This window comes from Hakea prostrata, chromosome 11 (assembly GCF_041222555.1).
Source record: "Hakea prostrata isolate BN-2017 chromosome 11, UWA_Hpros_2, whole genome shotgun sequence".
NCBI lineage: Eukaryota > Viridiplantae > Streptophyta > Magnoliopsida > Proteales > Proteaceae > Hakea > Hakea prostrata.
This window is the reverse complement of record NC_142610.1, coordinates 16201040-16216848: the sequence shown is the minus strand read 5'-3', so window position 1 is coordinate 16216848 and position 15809 is coordinate 16201040. Positions and strand designations below refer to the sequence as shown.

Below are 15809 nucleotides of genomic sequence, written 5' to 3'. Positions count from 1 at the left end.
TGATTTGTTTCCTCTTCATGCAATTCAATCCTCTCATTTGTTTTCTTCAATTTTGTTATTAATGTTTAAATGTCTAATCAACATTCATGAATTCATAACATGTTTTCACACATGTAACAATGGAGAATACACGCTAGAACTAGGGTTGAAAGATGATAAATCACATCTAAAATGTGTAGTAGGTTAGGTGGTTTATTCAACATTGTTTGTGGGTTTCTTGCATTTCATGCAACATACTACATCAATCTTTCTATGCATAATTGGTAGAATGATTTGATATGTTAAGTTCCTTCACAAGTAACAAGTGAGATAATTTAATGTAGAAAATCTTACAAAAAAAAAATATATTTAATTGATTGTATAAAGGAGAGAAAAAAAAAAAAGATTTATAATTTATGACATGTTTGGAGAAGTCAAAGCTCTAGTGCTTTTTCATTAATTATTAGTTTCACATTTTCATTAGTAAAATCAGTAACTAAATCTTAGTTAATTCTCAGCCTTAGTCAACTAGATAATTAAAAGTGTTTTTAAAGTTCATATGTAATTTGACTAAATTCAATCCTCTTTAAGAACAATCTCTCTCTTACTTTTATAATACTTGGCTAACCTCATGCACTTGCAAGTAAAACCCAACAATCATGTGCCCAATGGAGCCCTAAAACCCAACAATCATGTGCCCAATGGAGCCCTAAAACCCAACAATCATGTGCCCAATGGAGCCCCACAAAGTGATACACAGACGCTAGATTGGCCAGCCTAATATGGAATAAGTTAAAAGATTTAATTTAATCCATCCCATGAACTTCAGAACTTTTGGGTAGCTAACACACATGGTCTTGGAGGTAAACACCCCCCCCCCCCCCACACACACACACACACCATCTCTCGTTGACAATGATATGGTTACTGAGTATTTGACTAACTATATTTGTCACTTGTCTAGAGTAATGCAAATATAGAGCATGGTGGACAAGAGTCTTTCAGCCCCAAATGCTTGTCTCATCATCTCGCGGGCTTAATCAATTGCTGGGTCTGGATAAGAAGAGAACAGCAAGTCTTCAATGGAGGAACTCGTCCGCCTCGTCATTAAAAAACAAAATGAAAATTGAAATTAAAGATGTCGGATGGAGCAGGAAGCAGGAAGCAGGAAGCAGGAACAGTTAAAGCGGATTTCTCCACTGAGACCACCCAATTTTAGAACTTCGGAATTCCCTCCCCTGGATCCAGTACTTGAAAGACTATATTACAAAGTAGATTTGTGGACAAACTCTTAGTTGGAAATTGGAATACTTTGGAACAAGGAAAAACATTTGCAGATTCAAGAATCTGTAATGTATTCTTCAACACATTATGCTGAGAGTTCTGTTGCCACTACCATACCTGAAAAAGCTCAAGAATTTGTTATGTATCCTTAACACATTATGCTAAGAGTTCTGTTGCCACATCCCATTCCTAAAAGCATCCCAAATCTCACATAACATTATAGAATCCCAAATTATCCTCCTGTATCTTCCTTCCAAAGGTAAAAACCTCCCTGAACCTAAGCAAACAGAAGAAATCCACCAGTGATCCAGAATCAGAATTTAGGTCTAGTTTCATCCTTCAAAGTTGGATATCCCCTGATTCGCCAGAATGACAAGCTCCTACCCCAAAACCCATCTAGTTTTCCAATCCACAGGCTGCAATAAGTACGGCTCAGCAAGTGCCCTCTTCCTTCAGAACCCTCTACTTTTGGCAGTGACAGAACCAGCTTCCGTCAAGTCCCAGCTTTTTACTATCCACAGCAACACCCTACCGGCATCCTTAGCCCACACCATCTAAACGAGGCAAATTTTCTTTCTTCCCAAATTCTTGAAGATGGTCCGAAGGATCAAAGCCATGATGTGAGGTTTGTAGATTCTAAAATTAACTCAAACCATTTCAACATTTAAAATAAATAAATAAATAAATAAATAAATAGCCATTCCCATGTTAAAAGAAATAATAAAAATAAAGTGCGGGAAATTGAAATAAAAGAGGGGGGGTAAGGGTCAGAGATATTACGGCTACTTTTGATTGACAACTCTTTTTTGCCCCCTTTAATATACTCAGCAAATCTGATAAACCTTTATGCATTGCATGTTACATCTACCAATTTTGTTTATCTTTCCACAGTTCAGTAAATCTAAAAATATTGCTATCACAAATTTAATTCCTTAATAGGTTGGCTCTCAGGCAGCAAATGAACCTATAATGGCATAAATAACAAATGAATGATCAAATTCAAACTTCTGTATAACTATGAAGAAAATATAGTTGGCTCTGAGCCCACCCCCACTCCAAGGGGATAGAAACAACCGACAACCAAGAAAAAGGGGGCAAACTACTAGTGCAATCTATGATGAACTATCCAGTAACTTATAAGTGTCATAGAGTTTAACCAAGGAAATTCATAATAACCAAATGCAACACCAAATTGCAGAGGACAAAATCAGCAAATGCACGCTCTGGTGGTAAGTCCTGCAAATTGTGAAAGCAATATCAACAACAACGACGCAGTTTAGTCACCAAAAGAAAGAGAAATATGGTGTCTGTGTTACAGAATATACTGGTCAGAGTAATCTCACCTTGAACTCCTTGTTCTCCTTGTTAACCTGAATGCGGAGACAGACTGAGGCACAAAGAAGCCAAGCAGCAATCAGAGAGAGAGAGAGAGAGAGAGAGAGAGAGAGTTCACAGTGAGGGGAGAAAAACTCTTACCAGCAAGCACTGCTGTCCCAACACAAGAAAGTACTCCTGAAAGGAAAGAGTTGAATGGAAACGATCCAACAATTGCCATGTAAACTACCTGTCATTGGAAAAAGATACTACGAATTGATAAAGTCTGAAAAACATAGGTGGGATGACCATGTTCAACGCCTCAAGGTGAAATCTGTATCATACCATGTCATGGATCATTCAAGTGAATGAAAACACTGACAAAATAGCTAGGTAAGCAATGTCAGTTAACTTTTTATAATGAACACTTAACAAGTGGTTTCCACATTAAATGAAGAGATATACTATTGATGCGAACATAAGGATCCCATAAAAGCCGAAAGTTCAAGTGGGGCCCTTAAGATGGATCCAAGAAGCCTCTATAGGCTGGCCGAACCCTTTAAGAAGGGTATTTTGGGCAATTTACCTCTGAATTTTAATTTCGGATCAGTATTTCATTGAGTCAGTTTGAGTCTATTTAGGATTTGCTTGAGTTGTTTTGAAAGAGTCCTGAGTTGGTTACTTTAGTCTTAAGTTATCTAATTAACATGTGCTTAAAAATATATCTTAAAGTGTGTTCAGGATATTCCAATCTAAGGGCAGTAACCTTGTAGTAATTTGATCTCTCAAATGTTTTTTTGGTTGTTCAGATAAGATAAGATCTTATCAGTTAAAGAGTCCAATCCAATATGCAATGGGATCCTATCAGTAAGGATATCCAATTGGAGTCAAGAGTCTTTTATTTTTAGGCTGTAAGTAGCCTCTTTATGTAATGTTATCTTCGATCTAGATTATTGAATGAAATTTGACTAAGGACTGGGGTTCTTGTTTTGAGGGGGCCTTGGCAAGTTTTGGAAAGAGGTTCTTCAATCTTCAGTTTTCTCATTCAGGTTTCATCAAACAACTACATCTTCTTCACAATCCAGCAGCTTTTAAGCATTCATCAAATCATTCAAGCAATCAAACACCACTGTCAAGTAAGTGAACCTGCCTTCCCCCCTTTGTCCTCAGCTCTCCCCACCCCTCTCCTGACCTGCACAACCCTAGAATCACCTCCCCATTGCCACCATAGCTTCCCTGTCCCCTCAATTTCAGCAAATCCTAACCCTCACCCTAAGCATTTGTGACCCCTCCCCTTTCCCCCTCCTTCCTCACGATGGCAGCAAACCCCTTTCCCCACCTGCAGATCCCAAACCCCAGCCCCTTCAGACCTTTTTCCTCCTTGGCTCGCACCTAGGACTGGGGGGGGGGGGGGGTAATCCCAAAATTAGTTTCCCTAAACTAAGCTTTCTTGACATAGAAAAATCCTGCACTTCATCTCCTTCATTAAGAAGGTTCTGCAGAATTTTTAAATTTCAAGAAAACCCTAAGTTTCTTAACAAATCAGCCCTTCATTCTCTGAATTCAGAGCCTGGATTGCAAAATAGTAGCACCATCAGCTCTGGAGTGCAGAACAGCAAGCCTTTCTTCCTTCCCAAACCCAAGCTGAGCCGTCCCCAAACCAAGCTTCCAGTTCAAACTTCAAAATTCAGACCTTGAATTCAGTTGAGAGTTTCAGATCTGATCTCCAGCTACAGCCAGATCTAGAGCATCTGAGGGCCCTGAATCGACATTCCCTTTGCTGGAATTCCTGGGCTTAAGTCCAGAGAAACTACTGAAATACCCCTAGCCCTAGACCTGGTTTACAAACTATCATGAGGTTAACAATTGAACTTGAAAATTTACTAGCCATTCATGGGGAACCTTCCCTATAAGCATCTGGCACCTGAATCTTTGAAAAGTGAAGCTTCCATCAGATATTTAAGGGAAACTTCTATCCTCCCCCAAACTTATTTCTTAACTCCCGTGTCAGAATTTTCACCTCTGATTCTCTTTTTAGCCCTTAACCGTTTATTATGACCTCTTCCCTTTTGGATGTACTTCAAGAAATTTCTTTCTATTCCATCTCTGGTGTCTGAATTTTCCCTACTCACCCCCCCCCCCCCCCCCCCCCCCCCAAAAAAAAAAAAAAAAAACCAAAAAAAGAAAAAGAAAAGTGAATTATTATTACCTCTTATTCTCTTTTCAATTAAAAAATGGTCAAATCACCCTAACTTTTGTTACAGATCAGGACCCCACAACCAGCTTAAAGACAAGAGAATCTGAGAAGGAGAAGAAGCTATCACAAGCAAGAAAGGAAGCCAAAAAAAGCCCTTAACTTAATGCAACACTCCGACAAAAATACCCCTAGCGTTGCCGCTAACTTTTAACACTCCTTAAGATAGAACATATAAGTCACCCATACTCAACTAGGTACAATTAGAACGAGAACCAGGAGCAAACAGCTCCTTAGTAAATATAGTTGCTAACTGGTCAATGGGGACGTGAAGGGAGTGAATTAGTTTCTTCATCACAACATCTTTGACAAAGTAGCAATCCAGCTCTATATGCTTGTTGCACTCATGAACATAGGGTTTTGATTGTCACAATACATTTTCATTAGAGGTCTATAGAATATCCCAAACTCAAAAAGTAATGATCTAAGCCACATTAGTTAAACAGCAGTATGGACCATGGCTCCATACTCAGCTTCAGCATTAGAATTAGACCTTGCAATGGTAGTCCATAGTTGTCACGGCGACGAGGTGATGTGAGGCAGTTTAAGCCAGTTGAGGCAGTGAGGTGATGAAGCGCCCGCCAAAGCGCTTCTGAGGCGGTCAAGGCGTTTCAAATGACATTTTTAGTGTGCATCCCCTAAACTCTAGTTCATTATATGTATATCAGACATTATATAACAAAAACACTAAAGCAGTCCATAGTAACAAAGTTAAAAGTAATAATAAAAAAAAGTGTCAGATTACCTTCGCCGGAGCAGATGAGGAAACCTGCTATTGTCTGATAAGAAGAGGCATCATGCCTCCGTAATAGGTAGGAATTAAATAAATAAAAAAGAGGAGAAAAGAAGAAGAAGAAGAAACTGGAACAACCTTCGCCGGAGAAGATGACGACGTAGGTTGTTGTCTGAGTAGAAAAGATGCTTCAGAATAAGAGGCACCAATCGTGTCAGTATCTTTTTTGAAAAAACCACTCAGTGTCAGAATCAACTTATGTGTTGTGAAACCAAGTCATGATTTTCTTCGGCGAAAGTCAGTTGAAACTAAAGGTTCGACTAACTTGCAAGAGCCGACTTAGGTGCCGTGAAACCGAAGGCGAAGGTCAGTGCCCTTTAATCCTTTGAGGTTGTCGTCTTCTTCCACACCCCCACCTCAATGCATCTCCTTCAGAACCGACCAAGGTGCCATGAAAGAAGCCAATTTTCTAGAAACCTTAGAATCCAAGCTGTCTACATTGCCGCTGCAACTCCGAATGTGAAATCAGAGTCTCAGACTTTAAAACTTAAAAAATATATAAAAAAAGAGCCACTGCGAGAGGAATAAATTGGAACTGACCTTCGCCTGAGAAGAAGACTGTCAGAAAGAGCCGGAGACTGCCATAATACTCCAAGTCGCCGCTGCGAGAGGTTTCGACATTTTGGTTTTGTGATTCTAGCAAAAAGATTTAGGTTCATTTTTATGTTTATCTTTTTTTAATATAATAATTTTGATCCCATGTAACGCTGATGTAAAGATAAGTATACATTCAGCCAATAGGATTTTTTAGAATAGAATCTAATGATATGAAGTCAAAAACTTTGTTAGTATCGCCTTATGTATGAGGCGAGAGTCGCTGTCTCCCTAAGTGCCTGGACACGTTGCCTTGGCAACGCCTTAACAACTATGTGGTAGTCTACTTTTTACATCACCATGTGACTACGTTTTCTCTAACAAAGGTATAATATATTGTAATAGATCGTCAACTACTGGTAGTTTGGTAGAACCTGCCCAATCTGCATCAGTAGAAGCCACTAGATCCATATGCCTATTTGGACAATAAATTAATCCCTTTCAAGGAGCATGTTTAAGATATCGAAGTACACAAACTGCAGCATCCCAGGGAGCCTTCCTAGGAGACTACATAAACTGACTGAAAACTCGTAACAGCGAACTTGATATCTGTCTCATGACAGTAAGATTAACTGCCTTATCAAACTCCTATATCGATGAACATCATCAAGCAACTCACCATCTTCAATCCCAAATTTTTTATGGGGATCCAATGGAATATCTATTGGGTTTGAAGTCAACATTCCCGTGTCGATTAAAAGATTCACAGCATCTTTCCGTTAGGATGGGCTATAGTTCCTTTCATGCTGCAAACCACCTTCTATCCCATGAAAATAGTGAAGATTTCCTAGGTCCTTGATTTGAAGACATACAAAACAGAAGACAAGACAAGAGCAGTGGGAGATATTTTCCTAGCTCCTAAAATAGGAGTTGAAGAGCCATTGGCTATACTAACGGGAGAAAGATGATTAACGCAAAAAATGAAGTAAATAACAATGACTTGATATTATGTGGGCATAATCTCTGAGATCAATTATTTAAAGTGAGGATGTAGAAGTTAACAGGCAGGAGTACCTGCATGAGACAAGGCTGCAAAAGTTGTAGATGCTCCATCAGAAGTAGAATTAGACGCTTCAATTATTTTTAAGCAGCACATGAGTTGGCTTACATCATCGTGTAGAATTTTGGATTGATCTCCTGAAGAGGTATTTGGTGCAATATTAGCTAGGTGAAATACATTAGGACCACTATCATACATCGCATGATTGACTAGGTGAGCCATTATGGTTTACCATGTTTGGCCCAACAAGCTTCCACCAAATGACTACACTTCCCACAAAAGTGCACTATCGAGAGGCACGATCCATATGTCACCCATCACCACGACTAGAAGATGAATGCCCTCCTCTTGAGCCGTGAGCATGACCACAATGACGGGAGGTAGTAAATGCTGAATTATTATTGCCCTTGGATAGTTAGTGGGGTAGATTCACCTGAAGTGACAATGCATCGTAGACGAGAGAAAGCATCATTTAGAGTAGGCACACTTCTCCAGGCAACAAGTGTCCTTTAATATGCTTAAGTTTTGGGTCCAATCTAGCAAGGAATTTGGAAACAAAAAACTCATTTTGCTGAGTCTTAAGCTTCTTTATATCTATGGTAAGGGGCTGAAAAATGTTTAACACCACCATACCTTTAATAGAACTATAGTAATCCTGCAAAGATTTGCTTGTTTGCAAAAACTAGAAAAGTCTCTCATAAATGTCATAGTTACAACTCATATTTTTCTCCTGGGAATACGTTCCCTACAAATCATCCCATATTCCCTCCGCCGTAGTGAAACACTACATTGGATACAATATTAGGTTCCATGCAATTCCACAACTCAACATCTATTCAACACAATGTATAAGAATATAAGAGCAAGAGATATAAGCATTTATACTAGTTGGCAACCTTATTAGATCCGCCCCAATAGGTTCCTCCCACCTTTATGTATTGACTATTTTTTATTGCTTCAATGGTGATAGGGCCTTGGGATCACGGTATTATGCTACATTGAGGGGGGAGAGAGAGAGAGAATTAGGGTTGATTAGGGGCTATAAATAGGGGTAAGATGTTAGGAGGAGTTAAGGGTTATTTTATGAGAGTGTTTGGGCAGCCGTAGGTTGAGGGGCAGCAGTGTGTTGTGGGGGTGTCTGTCACCATTGTAACCAGTTTGTCTTTATTAATTGTTCTTGCATATTATTTTAGTAATTGAATATTAATATTTCTGGTGTTTGATCATTGGGTTCTTAACAAATTGGTATCAGAGCAGTGACGATCCACGGGATTAGATGGACACCAGATTATCCATGTTCTCTGGCGAAGGCAATGTGCAAGAATGGTTTCTTGAAGTGTTGTTATTCTGTTGGGAACACCAAATTGAGGAGGAGAGAAGGTTGAGTGTGGTTCTCCAACATTTGGAAGGAGATGTGCTGGATTGGGTGTATGATAGATCTTGGTCGGAATTTTATTTGGGTGAGTTTCCAAGAAGCCATTAAAATAGACTTTGTTTATGGCAAAGAATCAAAATGAATTTTGAGTTCACACAATACTGAAACAGCGATCAACGTTAGTGAAGACAACCATGCTATGCAATCGCAGGGAAGAGGAAGCAGATCGAAGAAGGCAAAAATTGTTGATGAAGCCGTGATTAATTTTAGACCTGTTCAGGCTTGCGCCGATAATCGAAACAGTGGCATGGAAGTTTTATTTGAGTTTTCCACTAAAGAGAGAGAAGAGAAGAAACATAGGAGTAGGGCGCAGAGGCTTTTCTGGATAGAAAGTAAGGTGGATTGGGAAGCAAGAACTCCGGCGAAACCACCATGGCTAATAGAGGTAACGATGGAAGGGGACTCGTCGACACCGTCGGAGATGAAACAGCGTGAATTCGGGCAAAATTCTGGTGCGATGTGGGTGCGATTGCCGAATAAATTTTTTCCCATTGAGGGAAATCTCCAAGATGTGGTTAACCGATTAGATTTGATGGTGAAATCTTTTGACAATTTTTTTGGATTGTTTACACTTCTGAAGAGGAAGGAGATATCACAATCGGCAGTGGCAAATAAGGAATTTGGAGTTGGGATAGCAGCAGTAGAGAGGAAGAAGAGAGGATTGAACCGGGTGGTGGTTGGACCACCCTGGTGTGGTCACTTCATGTGGGTCAATTTTTAAAAACAGCAAGGTGGGCTATGGGAAGCCCAGTCACTTCAAAATACCCACAGCCCACTTGTTTGACTTATGGGTTAACTAAACAATAATTAAGTTATGGGCCTCTTACCAGTTTTAATTTCAGGCCCAGCCCACTTGTTTGACTTATGGGTTAACTAAACAGTAATTAAGTTATGGGCCTCTTACCAGTTTTAATTTCAGGCCCAGCCCAACAGTTTTGTTTTGGGTGTTGTCAATAGTGGCCCAGTTAGGAAATAATCCATTGACAAAGCAAAACCCCCATGGGCATTTATGGAACAATATTGTTCCTCTTTCTTCTATCTTCAACTCAATGCAGTCTGAAACTCGAGTTGCAATGGCAGCAGCAAAGGCTGGAAGGGGTATTCCGCCTGTCCACCGACGCTCTTCCGCCAATCACCTACAGGTTTCGACGATGGGGAGGACGGTCTCTTGTGCGTGTTGGCCTGCAAATGAGGTTAGGACAGATTTCTCACTTGGGTGGTTGGAACCGAGATTGGGATCTATGCTTGCAAAACTCGTCACACTCACCCATCTGGGGCGATTTATGCGAAAACTCAGGTACTTTTTTGGTGGGTTCAGTTCTGGACTTACAATGTTGGGCGATGTTTTATTGTATATGCCGACAGAGATGCTACCGCTCATCCGCTAGAAAGCAACTACAGCCTTTTTCCAAACGTCTGAATTTTTCTCCACTTCTTTGCTTGAACAATATGTAGGGGATGTGTAGACAGGCTTGCGTTTGATTGTTTCCTCTGCACATTTGTAGAAGATATAGGCAGCATTTTCAGTTTCCTAAGGGACACGGTTGACACTACCCATATGGGACTCCTTGATTCTTATCCATTGAAAGCCCTTCATACATATATTGATGCACAACTCAGTGCAGCAAAAGTTTCGAGTGGGTATATAAACTCAGCTGGTTTTCAGGAAGGTTTGTTCTTGAAGACATTGAATTGGCATGGTCATGTGGCAAGCATGTGCAGATCAAGCTTCTAATTTTCCTTCACCGTGAGGACAAGGTGAATTTTGAGGGGCCGGTAGTGATAGGGCCATGGGATCACGGTATTATGCTACATTCAGGGGGGAGGGGGGAGAGAGAGAATTAGGGTTGATTAGGGGTTATAAATAGGGGTAAGATGTTAGGAGGAGTTAAGGGTTATTTTATGAGAGTGTTTGGGCAGCCGTAGGTTGAGGGGCAGCAGTGTGCTGTGGGGGTGTCTAGCACCATTGTAATCAGTTTGTCTTTACTAATTGTTCTTGCATATTATTTTAGTAATTGAATATTAATATTTTTGGTATTTAATCATCAGGTTCTTAACACATGGTCATAAACTGGCTTCATTAAATGAGACTTTTAGCTTTGACTCAACTAAACAATGCCACTATAAGGAGGATATACTACAGGCTTATTACTAATCTATCTATGTGGGGATATAAAACACATCAAGCACAATACGAATTTACCTCTCACAGGTACTTCTCCACTGAAGTTCATGTGGCTCGACTTTTCTTCTTAAAGATTCCTCGATTGGTTTAAACAATGTGGTCTTTATGACTGCTACTATGGATTGTCATCAGCCAGCTGGTTGTCTGACCTTTCGCATGCCTGTATAGTTAGGATTAACTTTATTGTTTTCCCTTTCCCTTGATATTAGATTCATAGAGCTTCAACTTCCATCCTTTGGCCCTAAGTCTAATTTGAGCTGCATGATATCACAACTTATATCTCTCGCTCTTATATTCCTATACATTGTAATGAGGAGTTTTTAGTTTGTTTGAACTTAAAACTTTTCTTTGTGTGAATGCATTTTTCTATAATAATCCATTCATCTGGTTCATTCCGCCATCCCACCCAATATATCATTAGGATTCATTTTCAATAGAATCTTTTGTAGTCACAAGTTTCGTCATTCCCATCGCTTCTTTATTAATGGCTAGGCACAATTTTGCAATGGAGCTCAAGCCTTAGGTTGCCACTTGGCTCCAACAAGTCCTCATTATCATCAAAACAATACAAGCCTATCTTATCATCCTTGTTGGGGAATCGACCCAACTACCGGTAGGGTATTGACTTGAGGTGTTCTCATGATAATAAACATATATATGTTCATGTGCTAACCATCTACTTGTGTGATTAAGAGAAGCATAGCTACACAAAAGCACATACTCAAGTAGAGAGTGTGCATTGCATGCAAGCTGTCCCGAAGCAACAAAGTGAAGACCTATGAGGACCAAAGGTGTTGAAGACCAAGAAATGGACTTTCTCACGTCCTAGAATGGTATAAATTTCTTGAAATCTCAGTATCTAGCTCCCCACCGAAAGAAAATACACCCTGATATGAAAAAGTTCAAATTCTAGCGAAATTTCAAGCCAATCTCAGAAGGAGAGAGGCTCAAAATTTTGACCTTACTCTCATCAGTACTATTTCCTCATTGCAGCTCTGATTTTTGCCTTGAGTTCTTCATCATCTTCCGTGTGTTCTTGTGTGCTTCTTGCCGGCAAACACCTACATCATGTGGATCCAGCTACGTTTCAGTCAAAGCTTGCAGTTTTTCATCTCAGAGAAAACCATTCTTCTTCAAGCTAGATTTTTTTTTCAAAATGCATGTTAGAACATTTTCTCCTAAGTGGATTATTTATTTCATGGAAGAAAATTAGACCGAAATTATCATAATTTCCGGTCGAAATGTCTGCAAAATCATAAATCAAAACGAAAGGCACAGATAGGCACATGAAATGTACCATATTGTGTCATTTCGTATCGCACTGAAACAACACCTACACATCTAATAAAATATACATTTTCGACCCATTTATCGACCTATTGTCATTTCGACCAATTTCGAGCAATATCGCCTCTGAGATTTCGACCTATTTTGAACTTCTTTTTTATTTCTCTTGCTTTCATCCCTCTTTTCACCCAATTTCTACAACTCCATTTCATTCAAACACTAGATTTTCTCCTCCATTTGTGGATTTTCTCAAATCTTGCAAGGTGAGTAACCAACTTCCTCATTTTTTTATTTTTTGTTTTGTTTGTGCCTTAAATCTTCTTGGATTGCTTCCAAATTTAAGTATGTTTACTTTAAAGTGTTGATCTATGAATTTGTAGTGTCAAAATTAATTTTTATTCTTCCAACTATTTTTTTATTTTCCTGTTATTAAAAATTATTTTATAAATTATGTATATCGCTAAAAATGTATATGTATAGCAAATGTAAGAGCTTCAAATTAACGTATGTGAGAATTGAGACACCATATTGCAGTGATGGTGTTGAATCAATTTTTTTCTGTTAATTATCTATTTACTGTATTTAATATATTTTTGAATAATTTAAAAAATATTAAAATATTAAAAAAAACTAATTAATTTCTGTTTTAAATTTAAAAATAGGAGAGTATTTGTGGAAGCATGTTGTGGAGCTTTTTAAGATAGTTAGTGTGTATTTTATATATTTTTAAATTATTTATATTAAAAAATACATATATAAAATATTTAAAAATAAGAGGTTATTGTTAGAAGCATGTATGTCATTTTTAGATCATATTGTGGAGCTTTTCAAGATACTTAGTATGTATTTCTTGTATCAGGCACTCTCTTTTAAAGATGTCAGACATAACTTGGCAACATAGGAGGCCACTAACAACTGATAGGAGGAAGAACAAGTGTAATTACTGCAAGAAACAAATAGGAGGAGGTGGGGCCACTAGATTGAAGGTGCATCTAACTGGTGGAAACAAGGATGTAGTAGGGTGCCAAAAGGTGCCCTTGGAGGTCAAGAAGGCAATGGCCTCATATATTAGTGGGGGAAAGCAAAAGAGAAAAGAGAAGAGAACACAGAGGGAGTAGTTCGAGGATGCATGCCTAGATGACCTTTCAGATCCCGAGGATTATGGTCTAGATGAGCTAGGAGAGTATGAATGTGACCCTGACCCAGAGGCTGAACAGATCAGGAGGGCGATGATGATGAGTAGGGAGCAACAGATGGTTGATGACATGAGTAGGCAACAGAGATCTCTGAGTCATGGGACCTCTAGAGAGCCAACAGGTATGGAAGGCACAAGCAGCTCCCAAGTCCCTATGAGGAGGAGTCAGAATGTGAGGCGGGAGGTTCCTATCCCACGGGCCCCAACAAGGGGTCGTGCTTCATCAGCACATCTTACAGATCCAGATCTGGAGATTCTTCACAATGATCAAGCCCTATTTAGGAGGCCTGAGCAAAAGCAGAGAAAGTTAATGCACTTATGGGGGAGTGTGAAGGAAAAAGTGGGGATGACTTTCTCCAAATGGGCTATTACCATAGTATTCCAACACATAGAGCCTAAGGGCCCTACTATCGAGATATGATTGAGGAGATAGGCAAAGCTGGGAGTGGCGTACAGGGACCCACTCCATATGAGATATATAATGTCTATTTGCTTAAGCATATGGAAGAGTTAAATGAGTATATTAATGGATTAAAGCCCATGTGGGCTCATTATGAAGTGATTGTGATGGCTGATGATTGGACTGGTCCCACTAGAAATAGGAGTCTGAAGTCCTACAACACAGAATAGAAAGAAACAAAAATTGCAAGAAACTGCAAAGTGAAGAAAACAAAAGAATAGAAGTGAAGAGTAACAGCAATGATCAATAGAATGAAACATGAAAGATGAGTTTAGAAATCACCAATGGGCACACCATGGTTGAGAGACATGCCAAACAAAACTGATAGTAAAGATAAAATAAAGGATGAAGAAGAAAAAATATGACTTCAAGCCAATGCCAAACCTATCACTTGTTCACCAACAACAAAACAAGGAAGCACCAAATAAGGTCTGCAACTGAACTACCACAGCAACAGAAAATCACAAGACAGCATAATGTACTTCATCCAAGTTGAGGTACCATGCCCACTCCTCTTTGTGATAGCAATCAACCAAACACAAATAACATAAACGCGGCTAAGCACGATCTTCTAGAATGAGATCCAAAAGTACAATATCAAATTATATAGTAAGTAAAAACTCTTTATTTTTCAAATGATTTTGACAATGCTCCCTCGCAGCCGCCTAACAACATAGGAAAAACCCAAAACACCTTGGATGGCCTAGCGCCTGAACAACTATGAATGTTGAGACTAACCGTGAAAATGTAATGACTCAAATGTGGCTACATCATAATACTATTAACAGATAAATACCCTAAAAAACTACATCAAATACAAAACAGAAGGATTACTACACAGTGACTACAAGTTCTCATAAGTAGCTCCTCCAAAATAACAGTTTTGCCTTCCCAAGCCCTTTACCATTTTCCTTTCCTTAAAGATGTGAAATTACGAGAAAAGCATTCAGGGTAAGAGTTCAAATTGACATAACAACGGTTCTGCCTGGAAAGAGGGGAGTGGGGGATGGAGACACACAGACATACACATGAAAGTCACCTATAGGACAAAATGACGAGTCCAACAGCTGTACGACCAAAATGCAAAGGGAATAAATTACACACACTATAAAATAGTTGAAATTATGTAAATGGAGAATGGATTCTGTCAAATAAATTAAATCGAGATTTCGAAAAAATATCACAAAGGGAAACAAAGGAAGTAGAGCCATACGCAACAAAATTTCACCAGAAATTGACTCGTCTTACACTGTTGCAGATCCAGAGAGATAAAACAATTGACAGATTCTAGCAAATATATACCTGAATCAGAGCTGTAGAAATTGCAAAAATCACGTAGAGATCGATTATCTGCAAAAACACACAAAGGTTACCTTTTCCTTCATGACGACTTATTTTTACATATGAGACTGAGAGAAAAAGAAACCTTTAGATTCGTCGGGGTAGCAGCATACGCAGAACGAAGGGACTGAATGAGGGCTTGAGCATCCTTGGTTGTTGACCTCGCCATTCTTCTCTTCTTCTGTGACACTCCGAAGAGAGAACGGAAACCTGAAACCCCCTTCGTTTTTACTTGGCTTTTCAACCTCTAAAATTGGGGCGCAAAGTTTGCGGTCAGGATCTCTGTCCAAGGATTTCATCCTGCTGCTTTTCCAACCGATGGATGGCCGCCACCTGTAACGGTTAAATCCTAATCGTTAGATGACTGACGGGGTAAAATGGTAACTTAAGTGCTTAAACCGACCATCAAGGTGTGGTATCTTGAAGTTCGCCGTTTCGCCCCTTGGCAAACCTGGCGGAACTGGCAAATTTCGCCGACTTGTTGCCGATATTTCAGGTGGGGAATTCGGTTCGAGCATATCGCCTTCTTCAGTTCTTCTTCATCTTTGCCTCTGTTGATGAGGAGCTTGATCTGCAACATTGGCAACGTGAAATTCCAGCCCTCTGCTTCAGCTCCGGTGGACAGACGACTTTGTATTGAAAGATGACTCATCTTGTCCCCCTCACTCCCTGATGCTCACTGTGTATG

The 15809-nt window shown here is 39.4% G+C and overlaps 1 protein-coding gene across 1 annotated transcript; it reads right to left on the bottom strand.

Moving 5' to 3' along the window:
- Positions 1-2159: 2159 nt before the first annotated feature.
- LOC149000422 (dolichyl-diphosphooligosaccharide--protein glycosyltransferase subunit DAD1) lies at positions 2160-15392 on the bottom strand. The gene is made up of 5 exons (XM_089139531.1): positions 15207-15392; positions 15083-15130; positions 2740-2827; positions 2607-2650; positions 2160-2499 (listed from the first exon to the last, which is right to left on the bottom strand). Exons 1-5 carry the CDS (start codon positions 15288-15290, stop codon positions 2416-2418), a joined length of 348 nt encoding a protein of 115 aa, XP_088995657.1. The 5' UTR covers positions 15291-15392; the 3' UTR covers positions 2160-2415.
- Between the last annotated feature and the right edge of the window lie 417 nt (positions 15393-15809).